Below are 16,487 nucleotides of genomic sequence, written 5' to 3' on the forward strand. Positions count from 1 at the left end.
CCTAAACGCCCCACTGAACGACTGACGTCACATGTCGCTTCGGTCTTTTCCGGAGGAACACCGCGTGTACATAATACACACTTCGATCGCGTAGCACTGCCATTGCACAGTTTTCGCAACAAAAACCGAGGCGTGCCACTGTTTCATTCATCTTGGTGTGTTAAATCTGAAAGCAATATAAGTGAACGAACAATTGAAAACATATCACGTTAGTAAACTGTAGCTCAGTGTTTCAATGTGACGTCCCGAGGTGTTAATATCTGCTGTATCAGGCAAGCCGATTTGGTTTCACCTGAACGACTGCGAGAGGCGAGCGCAAACCGTTGTGTTGTTCAGAAATGGTGTTTTCTTTGATATTTTAGTGGACATTTAACTTCAAATGCAACCTTTCTTAGCCGTAGAGTTGGTAACAGAACCTTCATGCGCGAAAAACGCCACATACAACGGAGTAACCCTGAAATGCCTTCACTTTTGTAGCCCTGTCTGTCAGTTGCCTAGTGGTTTGTGCTCCAGCTTGAAGGTCAGCTGACTCGAGTTCGACTCCCTTCCTGGTTACAGTTTTTTTTTTCTTGTTTGCTTTATTTTTGTCATCTATTTTGTGTCCTTAACTCCACCCTTCAATCTTTTCAACCCTGATGTATTCCGTTTATTTCATTTTATTTAAAAAAAATTTTTTAAACCATTTCCCCCAAAGCGGTTTAGCACGGTGGTATGTTATGATGAAAACGCGATTACACAAAGCTCACATGTGCACGGTCTGCAAACTAAACGGCGTGGGCTCACCGTATTAGCCAATAACAAGCACACATATTAAACCGCAGCGCAAAGCGTAAACATTAGTACAACTTGAAGAAATCAATATAGTTACCAGAAACAAAACCGTGCCGCTTCGCACCGAACAGTTCGACAGTGACTGACATACTGACCGAACCGCACCTCTCGCTTGTGACAGTCGCTCATGATACAACCATTCTTTTGACTCTTTTGCCGAGTCTGAAATTGATCTTCATAAAACTATGTGTAAGTGTAACAAAAGAAAAAACTAAATTTCTTTCATATTGCCTGAATAATAACTTTATTAACTGATAATCAAGGTGGCATCGCCGAATGACTGCAAGTGCAACGCGATCGAAGTGGCACGCGGTGTTTCTCCGGAAAAGGCCGAAGCGGCTGTGACGTCAGTCCGTCGTTCAGTGGGGCGTTTAGGAATCGCAAATTCGCGGCCGGGGTTCGAACCCACGACCTCCCGATCACGGGGTGGACGCCTTACCACTAGGCCAACCGTTTCGGTCGCGTGTTCAGTGGTACCTGGCCCCTACCCCTACATTATCCTGTGCTTACCGTCACACGCGTGTTCAGTGGTACCTGGCCCCTACCCCTAAATTACCCTGCGCTTACCGCCACACGCGTGTTCAGTGGTACCTGGCCCCTACCCCTACAGTTTCCTGTGCTTACCGTCACACGCGTGTTCAGTGGTACCTGGCCCCTACCCCTAAATTACCCTGCGCTTACCGCCACACGCGTGTTCAGTGGTACCTGGCCCCTACCCCTACATTATCCTGTGCTTACCGCCACACGCGTGTTTAGTGGTACCTGGACCCTACCCCTACATTATCCTGTGCTTACCGCCACACGCGTGTTCAGTGGTACCTGGCCCCTACCCCTACATTATCCTGTGCTTACCGCCACACGCGTGTTCAGTGGTACCTGGCCCCTACCCCTACATTACCCTGCGCTTACCGCCACACGCGTGTTCAGTGGTACCTGGCCCCTACCCCTACATTATCCTGTGCTTACCGTCACACGCGTGTTCAGTGGTGCCGGGGGTGGTAATCAACGTGGAAGATGTGCTTGTCGCGACACTCGATCTGCTCAAACGGACTGTTGTACATCCTCTCCGCCTCGTGGTACGTCATATTCGTCACTCCCCTGTTGCGTGTGATTTGGCCGTAGATCGCCTCCTGAAACGCACGATGACGTCATTTAGAATGACGTCGCATTGACTACATTAGGTGCAACTGCGTCACACCTTTGTCTTGTGAGATCTGGCACAAGATCTCCCTCTTAATATATATCATGACGTCATTCAGAATGACATCGTATTGACGGGTTTTGGTTCTCTATGTGAAAGATAAACGACGTCACGTCTGGGGATATATTATATATATCCTCCTGAAACATACATGCCTACGTCATTGACAATGACGTTCTGCTGGCTGTTTTGATGGTTTTATGTTGAATGTTAACGGGGTCTCGTCCTTGTTTTGTAGAATATAGTGAGGGAGGGGGAGAAGGGGGGGGGGGGCGTTGAAGCAAGACTGCGTCACACCATTTCTTTGATCTGATCTGATATGATCTGATCTGATCTGATATGATCTGATATGATCTGATCTGATGCTACATCACACCCTTTCTCTGATCTCATTTGATGCTAGATCGCCTGCTCATGCACACGATGTCGGTGTTTTTTTATTTAGGATACAACATTTCAATGTCAAAAGTATGCATGCTTCAAAAGAAGATCCTCTCTTCAAACATACTTGGACTTCATTTAGAATGAGGTCCTATTGACTATTTTGGGTTCTGTACTCCAAAGTTTTCATTGGTGGTAAATGATGGGTTTGTATGAGACGTGTATGATGGGTTTGTATGAGACGTGTATGATCGGTTTGTATGAGACGTGTATGATCGGTTTGTATAAGACGTGTATGATCGGTTTGTATGAGACGTGTATGATGGGTTTGTATAAGACGTGTATGATGGGTTTGTATAAGACGTGTATGATCGCTTTGTATAAGACGTGTATGATCGCTTTGTATAAGACGTGTATGATCGGTTTGTATGAGACGTGTATGATCGGTTTGTATAAGACGTGTATGATCGGTTTGTATAAGACGTGTATGATCGGTTTGTATAAGACGTGTATGATGGGTTTGTATGAGACGTGTATGATGGGTTTGTATAAGACGTGTATGATCGGTTTGTATAAGACGTGTATGATCGGTTTGTATAAGACGTGTATGCAGTAAACACAAAGAAATAAAGAAATACAAAATAAATTAAGGACATAAATCTAGAAGTAACACAGTCAGTTTTTTTTTTTAGTTTTTATAAGAACTAAATTAATTTTTACCAAAATGCAAGTACTACGTTGCGCTTTGACCTCGGTAGCTCTTCCAGACACTTTCTCGTCGCTTAGTTGTTAATTTGGTTTTGGATACATTTTGGATCAAACTTCATTTCTTTGTTTGCTTCTGTCTGTCTTTCTTCCCTTTTTTTTTATAAAAATAATATTTTGAACAAGTTTCATCTCAACTAAAATGTTCTCACCGTGATTCTCGGCACCTGAGCCTCGTTGTGGGCGATCTTGTCCCACGTGTTGTCGTCTGCGTCAATCAGGTAGCAGTTGTCTCTTCCTACCAGCATCACGAGGTCCTGAAACAGTTCATGAAGGCTTTTTCTAAAAAGAGTTTTAACATCTCAAAAACACACTATCCACTGTCGATTACTGGTTCTCACTTTCCATCAAGTTCAAAAGTGCTGTCGTCTGCATTATTGAGGAAATGCGCGTAACATCCGGTAGGAATAAGGAGGTCACACAAAGGATTGAAATTTTAAGATTAAGGGCTTATTCGTGAATTCCAGTTACTTCCTTTGCGAGTCCCTTCTCCTAACGTGTTTTTGTTGTTGCAAATACAAAATAAATACCTGATTATTTGCTCTGAATGTGTCGTGAACAAATGATCACATTCAAAATCAAACAAAATCGTATTTGACTATTCCCGGATAAAATACGGTAGAAAAAAGTTAATATGGTTAGGGGTTAGTCTTTAGTCTTAGGGTTATGGTTAGGGGTTAGTCTTCAGTCTTTGGTTAGGGTTAGGGGTTAATCTTCAGTCTTTGGTGACCTCTTTTCTTTACACGGATGTCTACAAATTGCTTAGAATTTTTATTTTTTATTAAAGTTTATTTTCTCTTGACGCTAACCTCTTTGACAATTATACGAGAACATTGACATATTAATGACAAACGACACCGAGACCGAGACGCCTCTTTTTGGCCCTCTCATTCAAAGTAAAACTCTAACGTCAAAAGCGAAGTAAAGTTCTATAAGACGTCATAATGTGAACAATGACGTCACGTAAACATTCTCTCCAGGAAGTGACAAAGATTTCCCAGAACTAAATTTGCCTCGATGACTTCGTCATATAAGGCGGCAAAAATGACTCGGTAAGTTCACCGGAAGGCTCTGCATGTATTGATATCAGTAACAAATTAGCCAAAGTTATTAAACTTTGTTTATTTTACGAGTATATCATGAAATAATTCTATTTTTCTCACCTTTTTAATTAAAAGACATTTGTGGTACATGTATAATCATAAGTTTTCTATCCAGTTTGACCTCTATATGGTTACACATGACGAAGTGATGTGTCCCGGCCATTATCATATTTCTTTCTTGTTGTTTTTATTGTATTTACCCGAGGGGTTTCTAAAATAAATACCGTGTTCTAGATGATCGAACGTGTAGCAAAGACCTGTACGCGTACGTGTAGATATTGTGTCACCCGTGACTCACTTTTTTTCTCCAATGTTCCAAATCATACGTTGGTTTGCTCCCACCAAGACTGCAGATCTTGGCAAATGCGTGACGTCAAAACTAGATTTGATGACGTTACCCGTACACGTTCCCGTACACGTGCTAAAAAGTGCTACATCTAGATGTTGCCTTGCCTTGCCTTGCCTTGCCTTGCATGTCATTAAAAGCTACTCACGTTGTTGTCATCGTACTGCACCAGATGACCATGGATGGTGTCGAGCATGAAGAGCTGGGAGCCAATGATGCTCTGCATCCATCCCGGTCTCGTCAGCTGGGCCTTAAACACAGTATGCGTAAGTCACACCGAAAGAATGACAGAATGACAGACATTCAGACAGACAGACAGACAGACAGACAGACAGACAGGCAGGCAGGCAGGCAGGCAGGCAGGCAGGCAGGCAGGCAGGCAGGCAGGCAGGCAGGTGTACAGACACATAGACAGACACACACACACACACACACACACACACACACACACACACACACACACACACACACACACACACACACACACACACACACACACACACACGTGTATAAAGACTCACATAATTATGTTCGGCCAAATACAAACACACATTTACAAAGACACAGATTACTCAGACAAATAGAAATAAACAGACAAGCAGACAAACAGATACACACACAGACAGACTTACAAAACAGAAGACAGACCTGCAAACAGACACACACGGAGACACTACGATACTGATTTGTTCACTCGTTCGTTCATTCATTCATTAATCCATACGTTTATGCAATTAGTACGACAGACAGTCGGTCTGTCGTTTCGTCGGTCCATTTGTTTGTTACTTCGTTAGTTAGTTAAAAACGTTGTGTTTCGTCGGTCCATTTGTTTGTTACTTCGTTAGTTAGTTAAAAACGTTGTGTTTCGTCGGTCCATTTGTTTGTTACTTCGTTAGTTAGTTAAAAACGTTGTGTTTCGTCGGTCCATTTGTTTGTTGCTTCGTTAGTTAGTTAAAAACGTTGTGTTTCGTCGGTCCATTTGTTTGTTACTTCGTTAGTTAGTTAAAAACGTTGTGTTTCGTCGGTCCATTTGTTTGTTACTTCGTTAGTTAGTTAAAAACGTTGTGTTTCGTCGGTCCATTTGTTTGTTACTTCGTTAGTTAGTTAAAAACGTTGTGTTTCGTCGGTCCATTTGTTTGTTACTTCGTTAGTTAGTTAAAAACGTTGTGTTTCGTCGGTCCATTTGTTTGTTACTTCGTTAGTTAGTTAAAAACGTTGTGTTTCGTCGGTCCATTTGTTTGTTGCTTCGTTAGTTAGTTAAAAACGTTGTGTTTCGTCGGTCCATTTGTTTGTTGCTTCGTTAGTTAGTTAAAAACGTTGTGTTTCGTCGGTCCATTTGTTTGTTACTTCGTTAGTTAGTTAAAAACGTTCTGTTTCGTCGGTCCATTTGTTTGTTGCTTCGTTAGTTAGTTAGTTAAAAACGTTGTGTTTCGTCGGTCCATTTGTTTGTTACTTCGTTAGTTAGTTAGTTAAAAACGTTGTGTTTCGTCGGTCCATTTGTTTGTTACTTCGTTAGTTAGTTAAAAACGTTGTGTTTCGTCGGTCCATTTGTTTGTTACTTCGTTAGTTAGTTAAAAACGTTGTGTTTCGTCGGTCCATTTGTTTGTTGCTTCGTTAGTTAGTTAAAAACGTTCTGTTTCGTCGGTCCATTTGTTTGTTACTTCGTTAGTTAGTTAAAAACGTTGTGTTTCGTCGGTCCATTTGTTTGTTGCTTCGTTAGTTAGTAAAAAACGTTGTGTTTCGTCGGTCCATTTGTTTGTTACTTCGTTAGTTAGTTAGTTAAAAACGTTGTGTTTCGTCGGTCCATTTGTTTGTTACTTCGTTAGTTAGTTAGTTAAAAACGTTGTGTTTCGTCGGTCCATTTGTTTGTTACTTCGTTAGTTAGTTAAAAACGTTGTGTTTCGTCGGTCCATTTGTTTGTTACTTAGTTAGTTAGTTAAAAACGTTGTGTTTCGTCGGTCCATTTGTTTGTTACTTCGTTAGTTAGTTAAAAACGTTGTGTTTCGTCGGTCCATTTGTTTGTTGCTTCGTTAGTTAGTTAGTTAAAAACGTTGTGTTTCGTCGGTCCATTTGTTTGTTGCTTCGTTAGTTAGTTAGTTAAAAACGTTGTGTTTCGTCGGTCCATTTGTTTGTTACTTCGTTAGTTAGTTAAAAACGTTGTGTTTCGTCGGTCCATTTGTTTGTTACTTCGTTAGTTAGTTAAAAACGTTGTGTTTCGTCGGTCCATTTGTTTGTTACTTCGTTAGTTAGTTAAAAACGTTGTGTTTCGTCGGTCCATTTGTTTGTTACTTCGTTAGTTAGTTAAAAACGTTGTGTTTCGTCGGTCCATTTGTTTGTTACTTCGTTAGTTAGTTAAAAACGTTGTGTTTCGTCGGTCCATTTGTTTGTTACTTCGTTAGTTAGTTAAAAACGTTGTGTTTCGTCGGTCCATTTGTTTGTTGCTTCGTTAGTTAGTTAAAAACGTTGTGTTTCGTCGGTCCATTTGTTTGTTGCTTCGTTAGTTAGTTAAAAACGTTGTGTTTCGTCGGTCCATTTGTTTGTTACTTCGTTAGTTAGTTAAAAACGTTGTGTTTCGTCGGTCCATTTGTTTGTTACTTCGTTAGTTACTTAAAAACGTTGTGTTTCGTCGGTCCATTTGTTTGTTACTTCGTTAGTTACTTAAAAACGTTGTGTTTCGTCGGTCCATTTGTTTGTTACTTCGTTAGTTAGTTAAAAACGTTGTGTTTCGTCGGTCCATTTGTTTGTTGCTTCGTTAGTTAGTTAGTTAAAAACGTTGTGTTTCGTCGGTCCATTTGTTTGTTGCTTCGTTAGTTAGTTAAAAACGTTGTGTTTCGTCGGTCCATTTGTTTGTTACTTCGTTAGTTAGTTAAAAACGTTGTGTTTCGTCGGTCCATTTGTTTGTTGCTTCGTTAGTTAGTTAAAAACGTTGTGTTTCGTCGGTCCATTTGTTTGTTACTTCGTTAGTTAGTTAAAAACGTTCTGTTTCGTCGGTCCATTTGTTTGTTACTTCGTTAGTTAGTTAAAAACGTTGTGTTTCGTCGGTCCATTTGTTTGTTGCTTCGTTAGTTAGTTAAAAACGTTGTGTTTCGTCGGTCCATTTGTTTGTTACTTCGTTAGTTAGTTAAAAACGTTCTGTTTCGTCGGTCCATTTGTTTGTTGCTTCGTTAGTTAGTTAAAAACGTTGTGTTTCGTCGGTCCATTTGTTTGTTACTTCGTTAGTTAGTTAAAAACGTTCTGTTTCGTCGGTCCATTTGTTTGTTGCTTCGTTAGTTAGTTAAAAACGTTCTGTTTCGTCGGTCCATTTGTTTGTTACTTCGTTAGTTAGTTAAAAACGTTGTGTTTCGTCGGTCCATTTGTTTGTTACTTCGTTAGTTAGTTAAAAACGTTCTGTTTCGTCGGTCCATTTGTTTGTTACTTCGTTAGTTAGTTAAAAACGTTGTGTTTCGTCGGTCCATTTGTTTGTTGCTTCGTTAGTTAGTTAAAAACGTTGTGTTTCGTCGGTCCATTTGTTTGTTACTTCGTTAGTTAGTTAAAAACGTTCTGTTTCGTCGGTCCATTTGTTTGTTACTTCGTTAGTTAGTTAAAAACGTTCTGTTTCGTCGGTCCATTTGTTTGTTACTTCGTTAGTTAGTTAAAAACGTTGTGTTTCGTCGGTCCATTTGTTTGTTACTTCGTTAGTTAGTTAGTTAAAAACGTTGTGTTTCGTCGGTCCATTTGTTTGTTACTTCGTTAGTTAGTTAAAAACGTTGTGTTTCGTCGGTCCATTTGTTTGTTACTTCGTTAGTTAGTTAAAAACGTTCTGTTTCGTCGGTCCATTTGTTTGTTACTTCGTTAGTTAGTTAAAAACGTTCTGTTTCGTCGGTCCATTTGTTTGTTACTTCGTTAGTTAGTTAAAAACGTTGTGTTTCGTCGGTCCATTTGTTTGTTACTTCGTTAGTTAGTTAAAAACGTTCTGTTTCGTCGGTCCATTTGTTTGTTACTTCGTTAGTTAGTTAAAAACGTTGTGTTTCGTCGGTCCATTTGTTTGTTGCTTCGTTAGTTAGTTAGTTAAAAACGTTGTGTTTCGTCGGTCCATTTGTTTGTTGCTTCGTTAGTTAGTTAGTTAAAAACGTTGTGTTTCGTCGGTCCATTTGTTTGTTGCTTCGTTAGTTAGTTAGTTAAAAACGTTCTGTTTCGTCGGTCCATTTGTTTGTTACTTCGTTAGTTAGTTAAAAACGTTGTGTTTCGTCGGTCCATTTGTTTGTTGCTTCGTTAGTTAGTTAAAAACGTTGTGTTTCGTCGGTCCATTTGTTTGTTACTTCGTTAGTTAGTTAAAAACGTTGTGTTTCGTCGGTCCATTTGTTTGTTACTTCGTTAGTTAGTTAAAAACGTTGTGTTTCGTCGGTCCATTTGTTTGTTACTTCGTTAGTTAGTTAAAAACGTTGTGTTTCGTCGGTCCATTTGTTTGTTACTTCGTTAGTTAGTTAAAAACGTTGTGTTTCGTCGGTCCATTTGTTTGTTACTTCGTTAGTTAGTTAAAAACGTTGTGTTTCGTCGGTCCATTTGTTTGTTGCTTCGTTAGTTAGTTAAAAACGTTGTGTTTCGTCGGTCCATTTGTTTGTTGCTTCGTTAGTTAGTTAAAAACGTTGTGTTTCGTCGGTCCATTTGTTTGTTACTTCGTTAGTTAGTTAAAAACGTTCTGTTTCGTCGGTCCATTTGTTTGTTGCTTCGTTAGTTAGTTAGTTAAAAACGTTGTGTTTCGTCGGTCCATTTGTTTGTTACTTCGTTAGTTAGTTAGTTAAAAACGTTGTGTTTCGTCGGTCCATTTGTTTGTTACTTCGTTAGTTAGTTAAAAACGTTGTGTTTCGTCGGTCCATTTGTTTGTTACTTCGTTAGTTAGTTAAAAACGTTGTGTTTCGTCGGTCCATTTGTTTGTTGCTTCGTTAGTTAGTTAAAAACGTTCTGTTTCGTCGGTCCATTTGTTTGTTACTTCGTTAGTTAGTTAAAAACGTTGTGTTTCGTCGGTCCATTTGTTTGTTGCTTCGTTAGTTAGTTAAAAACGTTGTGTTTCGTCGGTCCATTTGTTTGTTGCTTCGTTAGTTAGTTAGTTAAAAACGTTGTGTTTCGTCGGTCCATTTGTTTGTTGCTTCGTTAGTTAGTTAGTTAAAAACGTTGTGTTTCGTCGGTCCATTTGTTTGTTACTTCGTTAGTTAGTTAAAAACGTTGTGTTTCGTCGGTCCATTTGTTTGTTACTTCGTTAGTTAGTTAAAAACGTTGTGTTTCGTCGGTCCATTTGTTTGTTACTTTGTTAGTTAGTTAAAAACGTTGTGTTTCGTCGGTCCATTTGTTTGTTGCTTCGTTAGTTAGTTAAAAACGTTGTGTTTCGTCGGTCCATTTGTTTGTTACTTCGTTAGTTAGTTAAAAACGTTGTGTTTCGTCGGTCCATTTGTTTGTTACTTCGTTAGTTAGTTAAAAACGTTGTGTTTCGTCGGTCCATTTGTTTGTTGCTTCGTTAGTTAGTTAAAAACGTTGTGTTTCGTCGGTCCATTTGTTTGTTACTTCGTTAGTTAGTTAAAAACGTTCTGTTTCGTCGGTCCATTTGTTTGTTACTTCGTTAGTTAGTTAAAAACGTTCTGTTTCGTCGGTCCATTTGTTTGTTGCTTCGTTAGTTAGTTAAAAACGTTGTGTTTCGTCGGTCCATTTGTTTGTTACTTCGTTAGTTAGTTAAAAACGTTGTGTTTCGTCGGTCCATTTGTTTGTTACTTCGTTAGTTAGTTAAAAACGTTGTGTTTCGTCGGTCCATTTGTTTGTTACTTCGTTAGTTAGTTAAAAACGTTGTGTTTCGTCGGTCCATTTGTTTGTTGCTTCGTTAGTTAGTTAGTTAAAAACGTTGTGTTTCGTCGGTCCATTTGTTTGTTACTTCGTTAGTTAGTTAAAAACGTTCTGTTTCGTCGGTCCATTTGTTTGTTACTTCGTTAGTTAGTTAAAAACGTTGTGTTTCGTCGGTCCATTTGTTTGTTGCTTCGTTAGTTAGTTAAAAACGTTGTGTTTCGTCGGTCCATTTGTTTGTTACTTCGTTAGTTAGTTAAAAACGTTCTGTTTCGTCGGTCCATTTGTTTGTTGCTTCGTTAGTTAGTTAAAAACGTTGTGTTTCGTCGGTCCATTTGTTTGTTACTTCGTTAGTTAGTTAAAAACGTTCTGTTTCGTCGGTCCATTTGTTTGTTGCTTCGTTAGTTAGTTAAAAACGTTCTGTTTCGTCGGTCCATTTGTTTGTTACTTCGTTAGTTAGTTAAAAACGTTGTGTTTCGTCGGTCCATTTGTTTGTTACTTCGTTAGTTAGTTAAAAACGTTCTGTTTCGTCGGTCCATTTGTTTGTTACTTCGTTAGTTAGTTAAAAACGTTGTGTTTCGTCGGTCCATTTGTTTGTTGCTTCGTTAGTTAGTTAAAAACGTTGTGTTTCGTCGGTCCATTTGTTTGTTACTTCGTTAGTTAGTTAAAAACGTTCTGTTTCGTCGGTCCATTTGTTTGTTACTTCGTTAGTTAGTTAAAAACGTTCTGTTTCGTCGGTCCATTTGTTTGTTACTTCGTTAGTTAGTTAAAAACGTTGTGTTTCGTCGGTCCATTTGTTTGTTACTTCGTTAGTTAGTTAGTTAAAAACGTTGTGTTTCGTCGGTCCATTTGTTTGTTACTTCGTTAGTTAGTTAAAAACGTTGTGTTTCGTCGGTCCATTTGTTTGTTACTTCGTTAGTTAGTTAAAAACGTTCTGTTTCGTCGGTCCATTTGTTTGTTACTTCGTTAGTTAGTTAAAAACGTTCTGTTTCGTCGGTCCATTTGTTTGTTACTTCGTTAGTTAGTTAAAAACGTTGTGTTTCGTCGGTCCATTTGTTTGTTACTTCGTTAGTTAGTTAAAAACGTTCTGTTTCGTCGGTCCATTTGTTTGTTACTTCGTTAGTTAGTTAAAAACGTTGTGTTTCGTCGGTCCATTTGTTTGTTGCTTCGTTAGTTAGTTAGTTAAAAACGTTGTGTTTCGTCGGTCCATTTGTTTGTTGCTTCGTTAGTTAGTTAGTTAAAAACGTTGTGTTTCGTCGGTCCATTTGTTTGTTGCTTCGTTAGTTAGTTAGTTAAAAACGTTCTGTTTCGTCGGTCCATTTGTTTGTTACTTCGTTAGTTAGTTAAAAACGTTGTGTTTCGTCGGTCCATTTGTTTGTTGCTTCGTTAGTTAGTTAGTTAAAAACGTTGTGTTTCGTCGGTCCATTTGTTTGTTGCTTCGTTAGTTAGTTAGTTAAAAACTTTGTGTTTCGTCGGTCCATTTGTTTGTTACTTCGTTAGTTAGTTAAAAACGTTGTGTTTCGTCGGTCCATTTGTTTGTTGCTTCGTTAGTTAGTTAGTTAAAAACGTTGTGTTTCGTTGGTCCATTTGTTTGTTGCTTCGTTAGTTAGTTAGTTAAAAACGTTGTGTTTCGTCGGTCCATTTGTTTGTTACTTCGTTAGTTAGTTAAAAACGTTCTGTTTCGTCGGTCCATTTGTTTGTTACTTCGTTAGTTAGTTAAAAACGTTGTGTTTCGTCGGTCCATTTGTTTGTTGCTTCGTTAGTTAGTTAAAAACGTTGTGTTTCGTCGGTCCATTTGTTTGTTGCTTCGTTAGTTAGTTAAAAACGTTGTGTTTCGTCGGTCCATTTGTTTGTTGCTTCGTTAGTTAGTTAAAAACGTTGTGTTTCGTCGGTCCATTTGTTTGTTGCTTCGTTAGTTAGTTAGTTAAAAACGTTGTGTTTCGTCGGTCCATTTGTTTGTTACTTCGTTAGTTAGTTAAAAACGTTGTGTTTCGTCGGTCCATTTGTTTGTTACTTCGTTAGTTAGTTAAAAACGTTGTGTTTCGTCGGTCCATTTGTTTGTTGCTTCGTTAGTTAGTTAGTTAAAAACGTTGTGTTTCGTCGGTCCATTTGTTTGTTGCTTCGTTAGTTAGTTAGTTAAAAACGTTCTGTTTCGTCGGTCCATTTGTTTGTTGCTTCGTTAGTTAGTTAGTTAAAAACGTTGTGTTTCGTCGGTCCATTTGTTTGTTGCTTCGTTAGTTAGTTAAAAACGTTGTGTTTCGTCGGTCCATTTGTTTGTTGCTTCGTTAGTTAGTTAAAAACGTTGTGTTTCGTCGGTCCATTTGTTTGTTACTTCGTTAGTTAGTTAAAAACGTTGTGTTTCGTCGGTCCATTTGTTTGTTACTTCGTTAGTTAGTTAAAAACGTTCTGTTTCGTCGGTCCATTTGTTTGTTGCTTCGTTAGTTAGTTAGTTAAAAACGTTGTGTTTCGTCGGTCCATTTGTTTGTTGCTTCGTTAGTTAGTTAAAAACGTTGTGTTTCGTCGGTCCATTTGTTTGTTGCTTCGTTAGTTAGTTAAAAACGTTGTGTTTCGTCGGTCCATTTGTTTGTTACTTCGTTAGTTAGTTAAAAACGTTGTGTTTCGTCGGTCCATTTGTTTGTTGCTTCGTTAGTTAGTTAGTTAAAAACGTTGTGTTTCGTCGGTCCATTTGTTTGTTGCTTCGTTAGTTAGTTAGTTAAAAACGTTCTGTTTCGTCGGTCCATTTGTTTGTTGCTTCGTTAGTTAGTTAAAAACGTTGTGTTTCGTCGGTCCATTTGTTTGTTGCTTCGTTAGTTAGTTAAAAACGTTGTGTTTCGTCGGTCCATTTGTTTGTTACTTCGTTAGTTAGTTAAAAACGTTGTGTTTCGTCGGTCCATTTGTTTGTTGCTTCGTTAGTTAGTTAAAAACGTTGTGTTTCGTCGGTCCATTTGTTTGTTACTTCGTTAGTTAGTTAAAAACGTTCTGTTTCGTCGGTCCATTTGTTTGTTACTTCGTTAGTTAGTTAAAAACGTTGTGTTTCGTCGGTCCATTTGTTTGTTGCTTCGTTAGTTAGTTAAAAACGTTGTGTTTCGTCGGTCCATTTGTTTGTTGCTTCGTTAGTTAGTTAAAAACGTTCTGTTTCGTCGGTCCATTTGTTTGTTACTTCGTTAGTTAGTTAAAAACGTTGTGTTTCGTCGGTCCATTTGTTTGTTACTTCGTTAGTTAGTTAAAAACGTTGTGTTTCGTCGGTCCTTTTGTTTGTTGCTTCGTTAGTTAGTTAAAAACGTTGTGTTTCGTCGGTCCATTTGTTTGTTGCTTCGTTAGTTAGTTAAAAACGTTGTGTTTCGTCGGTCCATTTGTTTGTTGCTTCGTTAGTTAGTTAAAAACGTTGTGTTTCGTCGGTCCATTTGTTTGTTACTTCGTTAGTTAGTTAAAAACGTTGTGTTTCGTCGGTCCATTTGTTTGTTACTTCGTTAGTTAGTTAAAAACGTTGTGTTTCGTCGGTCCATTTGTTTGTTGCTTCGTTAGTTAGTTAAAAACGTTGTGTTTCGTCGGTCCATTTGTTTGTTGCTTCGTTAGTTAGTTAAAAACGTTGTGTTTCGTCGGTCCATTTGTTTGTTGCTTCGTTAGTTAGTTAAAAACGTTGTGTTTCGTCGGTCCATTTGTTTGTTACTTCGTTAGTTAGTTAAAAACGTTGTGTTTCGTCGGTCCATTTGTTTGTTACTTCGTTAGTTAGTTAAAAACGTTGTGTTTCGTCGGTCCATTTGTTTGTTGCTTCGTTAGTTAGTTAAAAACGTTGTGTTTCGTCGGTCCATTTGTTTGTTGCTTCGTTAGTTAGTTAAAAACGTTGTGTTTCGTCGGTCCATTTGTTTGTTGCTTCGTTAGTTAGTTAAAAACGTTGTGTTTCGTCGGTCCATTTGTTTGTTACTTCGTTAGTTAGTTAAAAACGTTGTGTTTCGTCGGTCCATTTGTTTGTTACTTCGTTAGTTAGTTAAAAACGTTGTGTTTCGTCGGTCCATTTGTTTGTTACTTCGTTAGTTAGTTAAAAACGTTGTGTTTCGTCGGTCCATTTGTTTGTTACTTCGTTAGTTAGTTAAAAACGTTCTGTTTCGTCGGTCCATTTGTTTGTTGCTTCGTTAGTTAGTTAAAAACGTTGTGTTTCGTCGGTCCATTTGTTTGTTGCTTCGTTAGTTAGTTAAAAACGTTGTGTTTCGTCGGTCCATTTGTTTGTTACTTCGTTAGTTAGTTAAAAACGTTGTGTTTCGTCGGTCCATTTGTTTGTTACTTCGTTAGTTAGTTAGTTAAAAACGTTGTGTTTCGTCGGTCCATTTGTTTGTTGCTTCGTTAGTTAGTTAAAAACTTTGTGTTTCGTCGGTCCATTTGTTTGTTACTTCGTTAGTTAGTTAAAAACGTTGTGTTTCGTCGGTCCATTTGTTTGTTACTTCGTTAGTTAGTTAAAAACGTTGTGTTTCGTCGGTCCATTTGTTTGTTACTTCGTTAGTTAGTTAAAAACGTTGTGTTTCGTCGGTCCATTTGTTTGTTACTTCGTTAGTTAGTTAAAAACGTTCTGTTTCGTCGGTCCATTTGTTTGTTGCTTCGTTAGTTAGTTAAAAACGTTGTGTTTCGTCGGTCCATTTGTTTGTTGCTTCGTTAGTTAGTTAAAAACGTTGTGTTTCGTCGGTCCATTTGTTTGTTGCTTCGTTAGTTAGTTAAAAACGTTCTGTTTCGTCGGTCCATTTGTTTGTTACTTCGTTAGTTAGTTAAAAACGTTGTGTTTCGTCGGTCCATTTGTTTGTTACTTCGTTAGTTAGTTAGTTAAAAACGTTCTGTTTCGTCGGTCCATTTGTTTGTTGCTTCGTTAGTTAGTTAGTTAAAAACGTTGTGTTTCGTCGGTCCATTTGTTTGTTACTTCGTTAGTTAGTTAAAAACGTTGTGTTTCGTCGGTCCATTTGTTTGTTGCTTCGTTAGTTAGTTAAAAACGTTGTGTTTCGTCGGTCCATTTGTTTGTTGCTTCGTTAGTTAGTTAAAAACGTTGTGTTTCGTCGGTCCATTTGTTTGTTGCTTCGTTAGTTAGTTAAAAACGTTGTGTTTCGTCGGTCCATTTGTTTGTTACTTCGTTAGTTAGTTAAAAACGTTGTGTTTCGTCGGTCCATTTGTTTGTTGCTTCGTTAGTTAGTTAGTTAAAAACGTTGTGTTTCGTCGGTCCATTTGTTTGTTACTTCGTTAGTTAGTTAAAAACGTTGTGTTTCGTCGGTCCATTTGTTTGTTACTTCGTTAGTTAGTTAGTTAAAAACGTTGTGTTTCGTCGGTCCATTTGTTTGTTACTTCGTTAGTTAGTTAAAAACGTTGTGTTTCGTCGGTCCATTTGTTTGTTGCTTCGTTAGTTAGTTAAAAACGTTGTGTTTCGTCGGTCCATTTGTTTGTTGCTTCGTTAGTTAGTTAAAAACGTTGTGTTTCGTCGGTCCATTTGTTTGTTACTTCGTTAGTTAGTTAAAAACGTTGTGTTTCGTCGGTCCATTTGTTTGTTGCTTCGTTAGTTAGTTAAAAACGTTGTGTTTCGTCGGTCCATTTGTTTGTTGCTTCGTTAGTTAGTTAAAAACGTTGTGTTTCGTCGGTCCATTTGTTTGTTGCTTCGTTAGTTAGTTAAAAACGTTCTGTTTCGTCGGTCCATTTGTTTGTTGCTTCGTTAGTTAGTTAGTTAAAAACGTTGTGTTTCGTCGGTCCATTTGTTTGTTGCTTCGTTAGTTAGTTAGTTAAAAACGTTGTGTTTCGTCGGTCCATTTGTTTGTTGCTTCGTTAGTTAGTTAGTTAAAAACGTTGTGTTTCGTCGGTCCATTTGTTTGTTGCTTCGTTAGTTAGTTAGTTAAAAACGTTGTGTTTCGTCGGTCCATTTGTTTGTTGCTTCGTTAGTTAGTTAGTTAAAAACGTTGTGTTTCGTCGGTCCATTTGTTTGTTGCTTCGTTAGTTAGTTAGTTAAAAACGTTGTGTTTCGTCGGTCCATTTGTTTGTTGCTTCGTTAGTTAGTTAGTTAAAAACGTTGTGTTTCGTCGGTCCA

The 16,487-nt window shown here is 38.3% G+C and overlaps 1 protein-coding gene across 1 annotated transcript in view; it reads right to left on the reverse strand.

Annotated features, from left to right (window-relative positions):
* The window catches only part of LOC138948176 (uncharacterized), a 31,056-nt gene that overhangs the window by 4,610 nt on the left and 9,959 nt on the right, over positions 1 to 16,487 (reverse strand). The window contains exons 2-4 of the mRNA XM_070319671.1: positions 4,776 to 4,877; positions 3,331 to 3,435; positions 1,798 to 1,961 (exon numbers count right to left, since the gene is read on the reverse strand). Of these exons, the coding sequence (XP_070175772.1) occupies positions 1,812 to 1,961; positions 3,331 to 3,435; positions 4,776 to 4,877 (357 nt within the window). The 3' untranslated portion in view covers positions 1,798 to 1,811. The remainder of the gene's footprint in view (positions 1 to 1,797; positions 1,962 to 3,330; positions 3,436 to 4,775; positions 4,878 to 16,487) is intronic.

The sequence above is a fragment of the Littorina saxatilis genome, linkage group LG15 (assembly GCF_037325665.1).
Source record: "Littorina saxatilis isolate snail1 linkage group LG15, US_GU_Lsax_2.0, whole genome shotgun sequence".
NCBI classification, from domain to species: domain Eukaryota; kingdom Metazoa; phylum Mollusca; class Gastropoda; order Littorinimorpha; family Littorinidae; genus Littorina; species Littorina saxatilis.